The sequence below is a fragment of the Colias croceus genome, chromosome 1 (assembly GCF_905220415.1).
Source record: "Colias croceus chromosome 1, ilColCroc2.1".
Classification (NCBI taxonomy): Eukaryota; Metazoa; Arthropoda; class Insecta; order Lepidoptera; family Pieridae; genus Colias; species Colias croceus.
The window spans coordinates 8,970,841-8,988,965 of NC_059537.1; the positions used below are offsets into that span (position 1 = coordinate 8,970,841).

General features: G+C 37.4%; 1 protein-coding gene across 4 annotated transcripts in view; it reads right to left on the reverse strand.

Moving 5' to 3' along the window:
- LOC123693207 (phosphatidate phosphatase LPIN2) overlaps positions 1 to 18,125 on the reverse strand; it is a 35,851-nt gene that overhangs the window by 6,198 nt on the left and 11,528 nt on the right. For 3 of the 4 annotated variants that reach the window (XR_006751663.1, XM_045638209.1, XM_045638214.1), the window contains exons 3-12: positions 17,008 to 17,240; positions 15,963 to 16,436; positions 15,492 to 15,587; positions 14,302 to 14,684; positions 13,054 to 13,192; positions 6,888 to 7,080; positions 5,546 to 5,667; positions 3,735 to 3,952; positions 2,624 to 2,730; positions 128 to 276 (exon numbers count right to left, since the gene is read on the reverse strand). Coding sequence is in view for 3 of the 4 variants with exons in the window: in XM_045638209.1 (XP_045494165.1) it covers positions 128 to 276; positions 2,624 to 2,730; positions 3,735 to 3,952; positions 5,546 to 5,667; positions 6,888 to 7,080; positions 13,054 to 13,192; positions 14,302 to 14,684; positions 15,492 to 15,587; positions 15,963 to 16,436; positions 17,008 to 17,240 (2,114 nt within the window). In the remaining variant the exon portion in view is untranslated. The remainder of the gene's footprint in view (positions 1 to 127; positions 277 to 2,623; positions 2,731 to 3,734; positions 3,953 to 5,545; positions 5,668 to 6,887; positions 7,081 to 13,053; positions 13,193 to 14,301; positions 14,685 to 15,491; positions 15,588 to 15,962; positions 16,437 to 17,007; positions 17,241 to 18,125) is intronic. The other variant, XM_045638221.1, reaches the window with a different exon arrangement.

Sequence of the window (18,125 nt, forward strand, 5' to 3'; positions counted from 1 at the left end):
AACACCCAGACACAGAGCAAACATCTATTCATCACACAAATATTTGCCGTGGGTGGGAATCGAACCCACGACCTCTGGCTTGGAAGGCAGGGTCCCTACCAACATCAACCGGTCAGTCAGTACTCACTTGGTGATGGTGCCGTCGATGTCGGATATGACGATCTTGTGGTCGTACCGCCAGCGGAACACGTTGCACTTGCAGCGCGTGGTGCCCTGGTACGCGGTCGTCACGCTGAACACCATCTCGTTCATGCCCTCGCGGAGGTTCAGCTTTTTCTGGTCATTACAGACTATGATATATAAAAGAGCTAGATACGTTACGGGTTACCCGCTCTCTATTTTGGCAAGAAAAAACTCAGCTAAGTGCCCGAGTTTCACTTAGTCACGCACCATTCAGCGTCGTGGCTGGACGTTCTTTTTATATTTTAATCGGCAGTTGTTATTACGAAGTACATGAGTGAGACATGTATTATATCTCGTGCGTGAGAGTGAAAGAGAGAACAACTGTATTGGTGATAATGCGTTAGTAAGTAGGTATGTATTAATTACGCTGTTTTTTAGTGCAATGATGTTGGCGTATGCCGCGTCTACTAGTATAATAGGTCATTGATTACAGACGGGGTTTTTTATTCATTAAACTTTAAAATCCTGTTAGTTACCATTGAGATATACATATGGGACGACACCGCCTACATCACATGCTCCGCTCAACATACGCCATATGGCGTAACTGCACGCTCATTTTTTATTTATTTTAAAGTGAAACGCATCAAATATGCCTTCGTGTGTGTTACGATATTGCACATATAATACAAATAATACGGAAAAGTGCAAAGGAATAACTTTCATCGGTACGTACCTAACTAGATAATAATTTTTAAAACCTAGTTAGAGCAAAAAAATGGCGCACAGATTTTGTTCGTGGTGTCGCCTCCATACGTAGTAATATTATCTCAATGTTAGTTACACCATTTATATCTCAAGAGTGGGTGAACGGATTTGAATGATTTTTTGTCCTTGAAATTGTTTCCCAAGGGTTTGGGGGTAATCCATACTAATATTATAAATGCGAAAGTAACTCTGTCTGTCTGTCTGTTACTCAATCACGCCTAAACTACTAAACCAATTTGCATGAAATTTGGTATGAAGATATTTTGATACCCGAGATAGGACATAGGCTACCTTTTATTGCGAAATATGTACCACGGGCGAAGCCGGGGCGGACCGCTAGTAATAAATAATAATAAAAATACTTTACACACTGATGAAGTTGACAGGAAGAACGGGTAATGTGTTTACTTTTTGAAGTGAAACTTCTTTGGGCACGTCGAGAGCAAAATTTCGAGGTCGCGTCATGGCAATACCCACCCGCCACGGAGTAAGGCGACGATTTTGGTATCTTTGTATCTTGCCAAAGAAGTTTCACTTCTGACACATGTGATCGGCACACACGCTCTATTTTTTGTATACTCATAGATTAATAGACACGACATTTCTTTTGTTGCGACTTCGTATTTATCTTATTAACTGATAAATAATAACATAAGTACTTAGGTATTTCCGATAGCAACACCCCAATACAAATAGATTACGAAAAAGAGGTTGTCAGACATATTTAGATACGTGTGTTTGCATTATTAAATAACGATATCACAAAATTAAGATGATTCAAATCTAAATTTGTTTTGAAAATTGCTTTACGATTAACATATCACATATTTACTCTATAAAAATTTGAATCACAACTAATGTTTAATTGACGCATTTTCAATAAGTAGGTTTTATCGCAAGCTAAGGACAATATCGTCAAAGTAAAAACAAGGACGCGATCAGCTGATGAGCATTTACGCTTATCGCTTTAGCTTAACTATTTTTATAACAATACGATAAGAAAAACATTCGATTCTCAATTATAATCATATGTTACGCAATGTACTTATTACTTATCTTAAAACTTTTATTATAAGAAATGTTTTCATTTGATGCATAACGCACATTAGAGGTTGTTGATAAAAGGATAAAAATCAATACCATCAATCATTATGTAACACATGCTTAATTAATTCGCACGTATCCGGATTTGATAGCAAATAACCTTTATGTACATTGAAATAACCTATAAATACATAGTTACTATTGTATGAACCGGATTTACAACATTAGACATTAATTAGTAAAATATATAATACTAGATTTCCGCCCGCGGCTTCGCCCGCGTTTGCAAAGGAAAACCCGCATAGTTCCCGTTCCCGTGGGATTTCCGGGATAAAAACTATCCTATGTGTTAATCCAAGTTACCCTCTATATGTGTGCTAAATTTCATTGTAATCGGTTCAGTAGTTTTTACGTGAAAGAGTAACAAACATCCATACATCCATACTTACAAACTTTCGCCTTTATAATATATATTAGATATAGCTTTCCGGCGCCCGGCTTCGCCCGCTCTGTCTTAAACCTCATAAATTATATTCTTAAAACTTCCTTGAAAATCACTGTATCTATTAATATTGAAAGCAACCCCATCAAAATCAGTTTTAAAAATTTAAGCATACAATGGAACGGACAGACAGCGACAGAGACTTTGTTTAATACTATGTATTGATTGAATAAAGGTTATTCTTACAATTTGTTCAGACGATAGTCGCAATGTTTTGCGGAATGTGGAAGGTCGTCGAGAGCCCTGTTGTGTGTCTTGATCGGAATCCGACGAGCTTTGGTCAAGACGATCACCTGAGAGAAAAAAAAATAATCACATAAGAATGAAATTTTTTTTCAAATTATGTATCTATAACTAGCATTCCGCCTGCGGCTTCGCCCGCGTTTTCAATATATCCGCATAGTTCCCGTTCCCGTGGGATTTCCGGGATAAAACCTAGCCTATATTACTCGTGGATAATGTAGCTTTCGAATGGTGAAAGAATTTTTAAAATCAGTCCAGTAGTTTATGAGCCTATTCATTACAATCAAACAAACAAACAAAGTTTTCCTCTTTATAATATTTGTGTAAGTAACAATATTATAAAAGTTTTGTTTATGTTTCATAGCCCAATTATGCACGCTAAAACCAATAGGAGCTAGAAAAAATGTATTCAATAACTATAATTATAAAACTACTAGCAGTCCGCCCCGGCTTCGCCCGTGGTACATGTTTACGTTTCCTCTCCATAAGAACCATCCTCGTACTTCAAGGAATACTATAAAAAAAGAATTAACGACATCGGTTCAGCCGTTCTCGAGTTATGCGCTTACCAACACATTTTGCGATTCATTCTTATATTATAGATTGCAGAGAGAAATCTACGATCTTATATAAACAGCATAACTTCAAAGTTAGCAATATGACTTGGCAAAAGCAACTCTATAAAAACATCACATGTCATTATATTGTTATTGTAGACATGATGAAAATAACAACATAAAATAATAATGATTAACCAGATTACAATGACGGCTTTGGGTTATAAAATAATTTATGGCATGTGGAGTGTTCAATAATTATATTACTATATAAACTAATATTATAAAGCTGAAGAGTTTGTTTGTTTGTTTGTTTGAACGCGCTAAACTCGGGCACTACTGGCCCGATTTGAAAAATTCTTTCTGTGTTAGATAGCCCAATTATCGAGGAAGGTATGCTGTATGCTAGTAGGCTGTATATCATCACACTAGACACGCGAAACCGCGCGGAGCAGCTAGTCATAATATAATTTGATAGATAGTAAATTAGCTATTACCTTGATTAAACATCGGTTTGTCATCCAATAGTTCTTGGTTAGCGCTACTTTCAATTAAATCATCGGCTTGTATTTCCTCAACAATATTGGTTTCTTCAAGGTTGTTCTCTTCTAGTTTCTCATCAGTGAAATGGTCAACTTGATCATGTCCCGTGGTTTCTATCTTCAATGGTGGCAATGAAGCATTCTTTAACTCGTCTTTGGGTGATGGTTCAGTTCTAAAACAATATTTAACACGAGATTATTTATAATAGCACTTTATTTAATATTAATGAAGGAATTATTCAATTACATAACAATAATTATTTCAATTTACCACGCTAAGATTAATGTAGCGATCATGAAATGGTTATAGGTTAAATATATTTTTTGACAAAAACAGGATTAGTTCAGGATACATCGCCCATTTTTGCAAGTGACTACTATCAAGCTAATTTTCCGTTTGTAGCTTTATTTTGATGAGACGCCCAATAATTTCGTGTACGAAAGTCTCGATTGTGGTAGCTAACAGAGATAACAAGGATAAAAAAAATTGATTTGATGGTTCTCAAATATTTATTACTAACTGAATGAATTTTTTTTTTGTTCAATCTCAAGATAATTACCAAAATTATTCGAAAAAATATTTGTCCTACAAAATCTATGGTTTGTTCAAAGAGTCCCCCTTTCCAAAGTGTATCGATAACGTGGTCATCATAAATGATTACTAACAAGCTGATTTTTTTGTTTTCACTTAGTTAATGTTTATATAATTCAACAGACATATTGTCCTACAAATTGCGTAATAAATATTTGAGAACCATCAAATCAAAAAATTTTATCCTTGTTATCTCTGTTAGCTACCACAATCGAGAGTTTCGTACACGAAATTATTCGGTGTCTCATCAAAATAAAGCTACAAACGGAAAATCAGCTTGATAGTAGTCACTTGCAAAAATGGGCGATGTATCCTGAACTAGATTTAAGATTTTGAAAATAACCTTTATTATGGTCTCATCTTTGTAAATAGACTTCATCTATAAATACATAAAACTAGTCTTGATACATAATTTAAATATTATTATGCTAATTTATACTGTTTACATGAAGAAACTTACGTTACTAGTCAGTTAATTGCTAGAACATTTAATATTCAGCATATTTTATTTTTTTTAGCTAGGTATATGAATTACTCTGTTTCTTGCAATAGATAATTACTAATTCGCAGATGCGAATCGACTTTATTTAATAATAAATCATGAGTGTTCCTAATGTTTTTGTAGATAAAATAGAAAACTGCAATGAGTCCATATACAATCGTTGAGATAACGTCACACGCTGTATAACGTGCCGGAAAATGTGATAATATTAAAATAGGCTATCATTTGGCTCACCTCTCGGTCTGCGAGAATCGAGACAATTTCACTACAATACACGTGTCTTTGTGTGCTATACATCGTAAACTATGTGTTGTACTTTTTTTTTGGCACAACGACTTACGGATATAAAAAGTTTAAGAATTAATGTTGAGTACTTTTTGTATTCGCTTATTTTTCTGAGTGACTCATCAATATTGTCGTAGTTTTTGTATTTGTTTTTATCGAGCGTAATAAATCAATATTCTTACTTTGATTACATATAATATTTTAAAATTCGACGTGAAGTGTGGTTCTTGGTCTGATATAAATTGTTATCAAGGTTGATTTATGATTTTCTAATTTTATTTATACACAATTTTAATAAATTTCAACACCATTTTCTTTTTATATACTTTTAAACATTATAATAGAAAAACGATGAGGTCTAGCGAATAAATAATGTATAATACTGACCTCTTGGAATCGGAGGTGGATCTTCTCCAATACCACCAGGAGTAAGACCTGGGCTTGGCTGCGTCTGCGCGCTGTGACTCGGGCACTTCTTTGTCATCCTTCTCTAGTGATTCCATGACGCGCTATGGATTGAAAAAATAAATGAACGCTGAGGAAAATAAGCAAAAATTCGTGTGCTAACAAATAGTTTGTTTTGGGAATATTTTTAGGAAACATTTGCTTATCATTCAAAAGATGTGAAAATACGTTACGTTAGAAATAAATTTTTATCATAACAAATTATTGAACCTTTTTTAACTAAATTGCGATATCTACTCACAGATGGCAGTGATTGTTTATAAGTAAACAGCAAAAACAGAATCCTTTGTCAATTTTTGATAATCTTACAACTAACGTGTATATGTGCACTCACCGCCGGCAGCGGGCGCCGGTACGCGAGCAGCGACAGCAGCAGCGGGCCGGCGCTGCGCCAGGGCAGGCGGCGGCCCGCCAGCCGCACCTCCAGCCGGCCCTCCGCCGCGAGCCGCCCGCCCGCCGCGCAGAACTAACGTGTATATGTGCACTCACCGCCGGCAGCGGGCGCCGGTACGCGAGCAGCGACAGCAGCAGCGGGCCGGCGCTGCGCCAGGGCAGGCGGCGGCCCGCCAGCCGCACCTCCAGCCGGCCCTCCGCCGCGAGCCGCCCGCCCGCCGCGCAGAACTAACGTGTATATGTGCACTCACCGCCGGCAGCGGGCGCCGGTACGCGAGCAGCGACAGCAGCAGCGGGCCGGCGCTGCGCCAGGGCAGGCGGCGGCCCGCCAGCCGCACCTCCAGCCGGCCCTCCGCCGCGAGCCGCCCGCCCGCCGCGCAGAACTAACGTGTATATGTGCACTCACCGCCGGCAGCGGGCGCCGGTACGCGAGCAGCGACAGCAGCAGCGGGCCGGCGCTGCGCCAGGGCAGGCGGCGGCCCGCCAGCCGCACCTCCAGCCGGCCCTCCGCCGCGAGCCGCCCGCCCGCCGCGCAGAACTAACGTGTATATGTGCACTCACCGCCGGCAGCGGGCACCGGTACGCGAGCAGCGACAGCAGCAGCGGGCCGGCGCTGCGCCAGGGCAGGCGGCGGCCCGCCAGCCGCACCTCCAGCCGGCCCTCCGCCGCGAGCCGCCCGCCCGCCGCGCAGAACTAACGTGTATATGTGCACTCACCGCCGGCAGCGGGCGCCGGTACGCGAGCAGCGACAGCAGCAGCGGGCCGGCGCTGCGCCAGGGCAGGCGGCGGCCCGCCAGCCGCACCTCCAGCCGGCCCTCCGCCGCGAGCCGCCCGCCCGCCGCGCAGAACTAACGTGTATATGTGCACTCACCGCCGGCAGCGGGCGCCGGTACGCGAGCAGCGACAGCATCAGCGGGCCGGCGCTGCGCCAGGGCAGGCGGCGGCCCGCCAGCCGCACCTCCAGCCGGCCCTCCGCCGCGAGCCGCCCGCCCGCCGCGCAGAACTCCTCGTACGACAGCGCGTGCGATACCGCGCCCTCCCGCGCGTACACTTCCACGCACCCCCTACGACAATTTGTACGATTATTTAATCGTACAGACAATGCAATTCCCGGAATATGATATGACCCGCTGATGTCCCACTTTTCATTATAATGAATTATTTTAACTTAGAGTATATATACTATCTATAGAGTGCGAACAACCAAGTGGGAACAGTAGGCACAGGTGGGAACAACACGACGCTCCCGCCGCGAGCGCTCGCAGTCGTGGTTGAGTGCTCACGAAGTGCGTTGCTCTGGATTTTTTTCATATTTACGAATAAACGTGGTGAAATGTGCAGTTCTATCTTGCAAAAACGATACTAGAGAATACACAAAATTGAAATCCACTATCACATTTCATCAGTCAGTCGATTGTTATACATCATTTTATGAAAATAAATCTAGCATCGCGGGGGTGAAGAGTAGGTGGGAGGCGGACACGCGCAGGCTCGCTCGCGCGCCTCACTGCCGCCACGTGATCGTAGTGATGTGACCTGACCAACGCTGTACTCGATATAAAGTTTACTAGAAGAACTATATTTTAACAAATTATTTATTTAACTTTAAAATTAAAACTCTCTGTGGTGTGTTTTGTATGATACACTTTCTAAATTATGAATGCGAATGTATTATAGTGTAAATGTAAAGTATGTAATGTTACGATATATTTTCTGAACCGCTAAATTGATATTGAAGATTTTGATAGTAGAATGGATAAAATTAAATAAAAAAAATTATTAATATTATTTATTATATTATCATTTTAAATTATTAATTATTCCTTAATATTTTTTACCATTTTTAAAACATTATTATTATTGTTTGATTTATTATTAAATAAATAGCACTAAACCCGATCTTTTATTTTATTAACTTTACTAGCTGTGCCCGCGACTTCGTCCGCGTGGAATAGCGACTGCATAGTAGTTACTACTTTACATACAATTATTTAGTAAACACGTACTACCATAAACAATTCATAGAATTGTTAATAGAATTTATTACTTATCTAAGCTAAAAAACTTACGTACTTTCCGGAAATCCGGGGCATTTTCCGGGGATATCCGGAAAATGTGTGAAAACGTCCGGGAAATACCCGGAAAATACCCGGAAAATGCGTGAAAATGTTCGGGAAAAGCGTGGAAAATGCCTGGAAAATCTCCGGAAAATGCCAGGGAAATTTCTGGAAAATATCCGGGAAAAGCGTGGAAAATGCCGGGAAAATCCCCGGAAAATGCCTGAGAGATGCCCAGAAAATGCCCGGAAAATATTCAAAAAATGCGTGAAAATGTCCGGAAAAGGCGTGGAAAATGCCTGGAAAATTCCCGGAAAATGTCAGGAAAATGTCTGGAAAATGCCTGGAAAATCCCCGGAAAATGCGTGAAAATGTCCGGGAAAAGCGTGGAAAATGCCTGGAAAATCTCCGGAAAATGTCAGGGAAATGTCAGGGAAATGTTCAGAAAATGCCTGGAAAATATCTAGAAAATATCCGGAAAATGCGTGAAAATGTCCGGAAAAAGCGTGGAAAATGCCTGGAAATCCCCGGAAAAATGTCAGGGAATGTCCGGAAAATGCTTGGGAAATGCCTGGAAAATGCCTGGGAAATATCTGGAAAATATCCGGAAAAAGCGTGGAAAATGCCTGGAAAATCCCCGGAAATTTCCTGGGTATTACCCAGAAAATTCCCGGAAAATATCTGGAAAACGCGTGAAAATGTCCGGAAAAGCGTGGAAAATGCCTGGATAATCTCCGGAAAATGCGTGGAATGGTCCGGAAAAGGCGTGAAAAATGCCTGGAAAATCCCCGGAAAATGAGTGAGGAATTGCCCGGAAAATGCCCGGAAAATATCCGGAAAATGCGTGAAAATGTCCGGAAAAGCGCGGAAAATGCCACTTCAAATTTGCGAAGTAATTAAAGCAGACAACCAAAAAAAGAAAAAGAAAGCTAAAATCTTTCATATTAAATGTATACGGGATATTCATATTTCATATTATGTACTTAATGTATGTTTTTTGTTATCTGTAATACTTACAAAAAAAAATCGCCTGTGCACACTGAACGATTACACCTTGTACATGAATGCCTTAGCAAATGTTCGCCGTGATTATTTAATTAATGATCATAATTTTTTTTATTAATTAACCAATTGACATGAATTAAACACTAAATGACAAAAAAATTAACTACAGTTTTGGGTTCGGGATCAATTTAATAATTACACCTGCTAATATTTTTTTACATATTTTCATTGTATAAAATCGTAACATAATTTCCTTTATGTATTGTTCTATTAACACATAGATAATATCTTCCCAAGGTACTAAATTTTAATAAAAAAGTTGTTTTTGTTATTTATATCTAAAAAAGAGTATTTATATTAGACAGAAATAAACATAAAATTTTTATAAGTTTTATGGAAGCTGAATGTAATGCAAATGGGCAAATATAAAAGTAAAATATTAGGTATTTAAAATAAATAAATGAAACAACTACCAATTACAGAAAAACTTCTTTTTCGGTTGAAAATTGCTGGATCATGAGTATAATTCTTTATCTCTTACCTTGGGCAGTCTGGAAGAGATCGCTAGTAATCGATAAGACCGCCTTATGTACATACCGTGTTAATCCATTTGGTATGATTGTAAATATTTTACTTGGTGTGGCACGTATATTACCACACCAATTGATAAATAATATGTACTCTGATCCCAGTACGATCTGTACCGCGATAGCCATAACGATAATAAAACAATCAGATGACAGTAAAGCACGATTAAAAATCATACTTGTACAGTAGTTGTGAGTGCAATATTTACGTTTCAAAATAACATTTTTTTTGGTACTAAAACGTAGGTAGATTCTCACGCACGCACGCTGATACGTAGTTGGCTGCCCCTTTTCTCATTCCCGAAAAATATCCTCTAAAATTACCCAAGATTCTTCCAATGATTGTACCATACGTTGGAAATTAACTTTAGTCAACAATTGACCACGCGCCAGGATATTTATTTCTACTACATCCTCATGCAAATCGTTAATTTTTATGAACATTGAATCTGTAAATAAAAAAAAATGAAAAGATTACTTTACTTACCTTATTTTATTAAAAAGCTACTAACAAATAAAATTCTATCAAGAACTAAAGTGACCTTCTTTGGGCGTTTAATATAGTCTTGTAAAAGTTATACATAAAAATAAAATTTCATCATTTTCTTATTTTGTCGTAACTTCAATTCAAATTAAAAACATGAGTCTAACTATATAATTAATTAATAAAGAATAAATATAAAAGCTACAACTTACCTTTTGTGGGAACGCAAGAAGGATTTTTTAAAATGTCACAATTAACTGTTAATAGTGTCTTGTTTGACATCAAATAATAAACATCTACCCTCACTTGTAAAATTTTATTTAGTATATTCACATAAAATATAAGCACCTGAAGTGGACTCTGGGAAGACATGGGTTAAAAAGTTAAATAAATACGTACAATTAAAAACCCCACCAACATCATATTATTTAATTTTTAATTATAAATTTGCAAGAAGCGTTAAACATGTAAATTGATTTGATTTTAATGAAGTCTCATAGATGGCGCTGTTTCAAATTTGTCTTTATACTACTAAGATTCATTAAACTGTTTCTCTGCCAAAATTACGTAAATGACGTAGTTTTTATAGTGTAAAGCTAGATAATAGCGTGGCTTACCCAAAAACAACATTTAAACATGAGTCTTTAGATTGTACGCTGTGTAATAAACGGAATACGTTAGAAAAATAAAGGTTCACAGCTCCTCCCCCGGAGGTGATAGCATGATAATGTGTATATAAAAGCCTCACCCGACCTGTTAGTAATATTTATGCAAAATTTGAAGTCAATCTATGCGGTACTTTTCGAGATTAGCTCGGACAAATATACAGACAAACAGACAAACAGACAAACCGACAAACAGACAAACAGACAAAAATTCTAAAAACTATGTTTTTGGCTTCTATATCGATTATAGATCATGGATTATGTATTCTTTTAAAAAAATATTCAATGTACAGTTTTGACTTTCCTACGATTTTATTATATGTATAGATTATTTAAAAAGTACTCACGTTTTTCTGATATTCCAATCAAACATATTTTTTTAAAGTACTTATAATTAATACAAGAAAATTTCTTATATAATATTTAATATTCAAATGGAATAAACAAACGTTATTCAGTTGGTAAACAAATTTAAAATTACATATTTATACTTTATTCATATATTTTTCCTTTAATAACTTATTGAACATAAAATTTACTTATGATACATATTTATTTACATAACTTATCGATAGTTCAACACGCAATTGATATCTACCCATCCCTATTTGTCACACACACATCTATATAGTATCTATATCTCATCTGCCTACGATGCGCACTATGCAATTTGTGCAATACACTCGCTCTATACTATTGTAATATATACTCTAAGTATTTTAACATACTAGATTAGTTTACGTCGTAATAATATTAGATTCGCATTCATGCATTGACGTACAATAAACAAGTCAATTTACAATCACGCTCAAAAATTGTCCAAAGCAAAACTCTGCCTACGCGTGTAGAGGCAGAGTTTTCTTTGAACATATCGGCTACGAAATAAGGTTCACTTCAATTTATGTTTAATTCATCGTACCAGCGACTGGCACATTTTTGACTAATTTATTATAGGTGTTTGTGAGTGCATATAGTTGTTTATAGCACGACAATGTATTCATCGTAAACATTAAATGAAAGATATTATAAAGAAAATTGAATAAACATGTTGAACGTCATCTATTGTGAGCAAATTATTACAAGTGGAAACGCGGCTTATTCGTTTCATCAGGAGATCGTTAAATTATAAGAATCGTAGAGAGTCTTTTGTTACTAAATACTATGAACTTAATGAATTTGTCTGTTTGGTTGAACGAGAATTATACTAATTACTATCCTTTTAAATATCTCGTTTCAACCAAAAAGAGCACACTAACAATGATAAAAATGCAAATTACAAACGAAAATGCGAGCACATCTAGTTCATATTAAACAAAGAGTTTCAATATAATAATAATTATTATTCTAATCACCTATGCACTATTATTTTTACAATTTTGGAATTAAACCGGGTTTAAAGAAATTGTTTTCTCTACAATAGCGGTTAGAAAAAATAACTGGCAAAACACAAATGCTTATAATACATTTTTTACTAACACTCAGACTAACTTTGCACCTAACTTCTCAAAGCTACAACAAAGCTACACAACACAAATCATCCTACGATCTCAAATTCTCAACAATTATTTTTTCCATAGAACAGTGTACAACGTACATATTTACTGTTAACACCATTTTTTAACATTTTATGAATTACTAGCTGTGCCACGCGGTTTCACCCGAGTGGATCCGCTCCTGTTGGTCTTAGCGTGATAATATACAGGGTGTCCCACTATTGGTATACTAAGCGCGAAGGGACTTGTAGTTTTACATACACTGATCACGTAAAAAATACATAAACAACAAAATTACGTCAAAATTTTTTCGCTAAATATTTCCTAAAATTCCATGTTTTCTTCTCTAACTTCGCGCAGCCGGCATATACCACTTCTCTAATATGAGCATTTTGTCTATGAAAACATAATCTTAAACGATAGCTCACGTGCTGGCGGCAAAGTTGGGCGGGTTGCTTGTGATGGGTGTACATAGAGGTTTAAGAATTCATCTATTTGAAAAAAAAAATGCGTCTGGAATTTTATAAGTATTTTTTACGTACTCACCGTATGCAAAACTATAACCTCCTCTGAGCTTAGTATACCAACAGTGGGACACCCTGTATAGCTTATATTACTCGTGGATAATGTAGCTTTCGAATGGTGAAAGAATTTTTAAAATCGGTCCAGTAGTTTATGAGCCTATTCATTAAAATCAAACAAACAAACTTTTCCTCTTTATAATATAAGTGTAGATGAGTACTAACTTGGCAAGCAGTTTTTCATCGTCGTCCGAGTCAAGCGCGGCCGGTTCGAGCGAGGCGGGCGAAGCGGGCGACTGCGGCAGCGACGGACCGTTGCCCGACTCGTACTCCTCCTCTGTGGGACATGCCGCGCCTGTTGTACCTGAACGGGACACATTACATCACTACATAGTAAGGAGCGATAGTATATGAAAATAACAAAACAATAAATAAATAATCATATAAATTTATAAAGAATAGAAAAAAATCGATCACGCGGCGGGACTCGTACCCGCATCCTTTCGCGCCATTCCGGGGCGGATGCCTGACCAACTCAGCCACTCGTGATAATCGTCAAAAAATTAACTAGTGACTTCGATTGTAGATAAATAAATATTTCAGGACAATTGTCACACATGGCAAGATCTTATGTTATGGAAACCAGATAGCTGATTAACATACATATATAATTTTAAATAAATACTTATATAGATAATTAACAACCAGACAAACATCTGTTCATCACACAAATATTTGCCCTGGGTGGGAATTGAACCCACAACCTCTGGCTTGGAAGGCAGGTCCACTACCAACTAAGCCAACCGGTCAGTCAAATATAGGTAAAAAATCCATACTAATATTATAAATGCGAAAGTAACTCTGTCTGTCTGTCTGTTACTCAATCACGCCTTAACTACTGAACCAATTTGCATGAAAGATATTTTGATACCCGAGAAAGGACATAGGATAGGTTTTATCCCGGAAATCCTACGGGAACAGGGTTTTCTTTGAAAACGCGGGCGAAGCCGCGGGCGGAAAGCTAGTAACACAATAAAGGACAACATTTCTTAACTGGTTTGAGAATTAACATAAAAAATAAAACCACACATACTGGTGACGTCACAAAGAGGATAACAAAAGAAATATTCATGTTTGTAACCTGAATTCTCACTAAATTAAACGGTACCGTAATATTTGTGGTGGTAGGTATGCAGAATTGATTTATGTTAATTTCTTAAAAGTTCCACTAAAGAATACATCGCATGTCGTAATTTAAATTCCTTATGACGAGATAATTATGTTTTTCTAGATAATTAACTATTCTCTACCTAGTATAATATTATTGTGTCATAATTTCCATTAGTGAATCACATATAGGTTTAACATGTTATATGTTACCAATAATGTCATAAAATTCCTTTTATAGCACATAATTTATAACAAATGATTTATTTATTCCTGTAGATAAAGTCAGATACATAAATTACATACCCGTTCTGTATCGGCCCGCATGATGTTTGGGAAAGTAAATGTCCGGATCGACTTCTCCTTTGTCCAGATCGTCGAGGTAGACGCCTTCTACGCCCGGTTCGGTGGCTTCCTTTGAGGATATGAATCTGAACATTCCGCTGAGAACTCCGCGCCGCCCGTGTCTTTCCTCATCAGAACTGAGCGGTTCTGTGGGAGAAGCTGGCTCTATTGGTGACGCTAGAGAGGCTGGCGATTCTGGAGTCTCCACAACTTGTGTTCCTCGAATCGGTGGTTCCGGTAGTTCGCCCCAGCGCCAAGACTGGGACGACTTGTCACCGGATGTGGTGCGCGCCAGTTCCACTTCAGTGTCCGATTGCACGGGCGTGCCGTGACGAGATCCTTTCCTGTACACCAATTTATCAACTCAATACTATGCCGGTTATATACGAGCCACATTGCGCTATCTAATAATACATTGGGCGAAACTAACATTCTTTATTTTACATTCTTCTATTTTTTTTTAGATTGTTATTGTAATCCAAGTGTCCGCATTCTTGCGTGTAAATCTTGATTTAAATTTTACGACTCTACTTGCTTTAACGGTGACATTTTCAGTTCAAGTATGTTAAGATATATTTATTTTATAATAGTAGGTAAAATACAATATCAATTTATTTACCGTTAAAACGATAAAATTTTGTTATTATTACTTAACGTACTATAAGTCTAGACTGGAGACAGTAAAATACGTATTACTATTATTTTAATATCAGGACAAATTAATAAGAATTTTGTTTTCAAAAAAAATTTTCATTTACAATGATTATGAGTCAGTATGAACTTCGTACGTGCGAAAGCGTGACTACTGCCTAATTACGTATAAATATAATTATTATTTTCTACTTCAAGCGTGGTTACGTTACAAAATGCATTCTTTGAAAATCGTTAAGTCAAACATAAACAACACACGTGACTATTCAATGATACGAAATAAGGTTAACGTCCACTTGTCTAGATCGTTGTTCATAATCTATTTATGGAGCCTTAATTTAAAAGATTTATCAAACTACATACATTGCATCTGGCAGAAAAGTGGACGTACCCTCAATATGATTAACGTAAGGCACTGTTAAGACTACAAAATAGTTATTGCATAAGACGTGAAACACTATTTACAGCAAGCGTTTATAAGATTTATGAATAATGTTTACGTATGTCTGGAGGCAGCGTGCACCTCGAACGCTGTATCAGACAACGCCAATGGTATGCGGTTTTCACCATTCAGCTTCATATTTGACATCTCTTCACTGCAACGAGATGCCGAGTTAATGTTTATGAATTTTCTTAAATTTAGACCAACAAATGTACAATGTATAGATAATTGTTTTCTTTGATCTCCTGCCAATATCCCTAATTAAGATTGGAATCGAGTTATAGCTGAACAGTAAATGTAAGACCACCGAGCGGCCCAATGAGACCACGACACAATAGATTTTCTATTGTGTCTGTGATTCCGGGGGCTGATGGGTTAAATGACATTTTGTCGAAGTTCGGCAGCTTTAAACAAGTAAACACTAAGACAGATTGCTACATTTAGCATATTTAATTAATTCAATTTTGGGATTTGTATGCTTATACGTAAATGGGTATACAACGATGCATAAAATCAATATTTAACTTACTTGAGAGCGGCAGCTTCGGAGTCGCTAAAGAAATTAATATCGGTGGTATTTGGAATGGCGGTAGGCTGTGAGGCGCGCAGCTCCGAGCCGGTGACTTCAGACTGGCTTGAAATCGAGCTGGTAGAGGACTTCCTTTGATGTTTTTTCTTAGAGCTAACTTTCCGCGTTTTCTTCTTCTTCTTGCCATTTCCATTTTGTTTCGTATCTTCTTGGTTTGTGGGTATGACGTCGATAGGTCTAAAGTCATTGGTCTCGCTAATTTTTTGCACAGTTTGGCTCGCTTCAGTGCCGGCACCGAGCTGCGTCGCCGAAAATGTCTTTGGTTTGGAATCTGTCCAGTCAGTGGTTTCATTGAGACCATCCATCTCAAATAATGCTTCGTTTTCGTCGTTTCTGTTACTATCTTCTTTGGTATTTTTCTTTGAATGTTTACTTAAGTCAGGTTTCTGCATCGTTTTGCCGTCTGCTGTGTACCTGATTAAAAATGTCGTAATTATAGTATGTATTACTTGGTGAATATAGGAAGACAGCAGTATAAATATTTATTATTTACAATATTAAATATTTATATAAATACTTTAAAATAGGATTTCAAAATTCCCTCTTTGCATTTTTATTGTTTGTAGTTATAAGTATTATTTTGTCAAAAAATAGAAAGACAGTCTGAGTAAGTTAATTCACGCTTAGTCAAATAATTAGAACTTACTAAGACAGCTTTCTATTAATACAAAAAAAGACTTTGGAGGGCAATGTCATTGCCTGCCATTCTCGTTATTGTGTGCACTCACGGTCCAAACATCGTATTCCTGCTTAACGGGCTATAAATTAACTTGACATACTTTCTATAACACTTTTTGCTCTAACTTATTAGCATTTTATAAGTATGTAGTTGTATTTAATACAATAAAGAAAATAAATTGATGTTCCGGATACACAGACGACGTCTTTCAAGATCAATATCAATAATTATTTTTACAACAAGACTAGTGACTGCACATTTTTACGTCTATCTGGGACATGAAATGTATATGTGAATAAAATTTACCTCCTTTTGGTGTAATCGGATGCTTGTCCATGGTCGGGTTCCACAACGGACAGCGAGTTCCTACGGCGGGGTTCATAGAGATCGTCGAAACGATTGGCCGGTATCGGCGATGTAGCCAAATGCGCTGAGCATTCAGCCTCATCTTCACCGACTTCCATCACAAAGAACGCCTCACCAGATTCACCTAGCTTCATATGAATCGGGAGGGGCTCTCCGTTGAGCTCGAGGTCTACCTATACCCGAAAATTTGCAATTGTAATAGATATCATGTACCTAAGTTGTAACTACTAAGAAGATAGTATGCCTAATAACTTCTACATTCATTGTACTTTAAATGATTATGAGTTATATTAAAAAAATGATCAGAATCCTTAATCGTTAGTGGAACTTTCCTTAACTATAGGAAAATAGGAATATTGCATGACGGCATGATTGAATTTTGTCGAATCATTGTATGGGTTTTACTCGAGAGTCGAGTGTCTAAACAGTTGAGGAAGACAGTTCTTTGGTTTTTATATGTACCATGTTTAAATAAAGATTAATTCAATTATCGTCACTATTTGCCGAAGTCTATAGCGATCAATGTCACACACATTTTTTCCATCACGTTGCGAAAAATTTAAGCAGACTTTATAAAAATAAAACAGGTGGCCTCATGAAGACAAATATTTGTGCCAAATTTTTCATACAATTCTCTGGTGAATTTGTATCCCTCGATTGGCATTATTCCAATTTGACTGTGAATCAGTCGCAGATTTCCTCTCTCGATTTGGCAATAGATAACGAGCATCACTAATATTACCTATGTCAAATATGTAAGCATTTGAAATACTTCAATGGATCATTTGATTCGATAAAACATATTGGTATGTTTTGCACCCATCCAGTTAGCCCTGGCAATGAATTTCCTAACATCTAAGCACACAAAATGATAACGTGATAGAACTAAAAAGAGTCTATTTTCCTATAACGTGGATGAGCCGCAGCTCTGTCGCTTCATTGACTATTATTCTTTTCCAGAATAGTCTAGACGTAAACGCGGTGAGCTGTAACTACTCCCGCAGCGATTTAATCTAACTCACTGTCGACTGCTCTGCCGCATCATACGCATACCTACC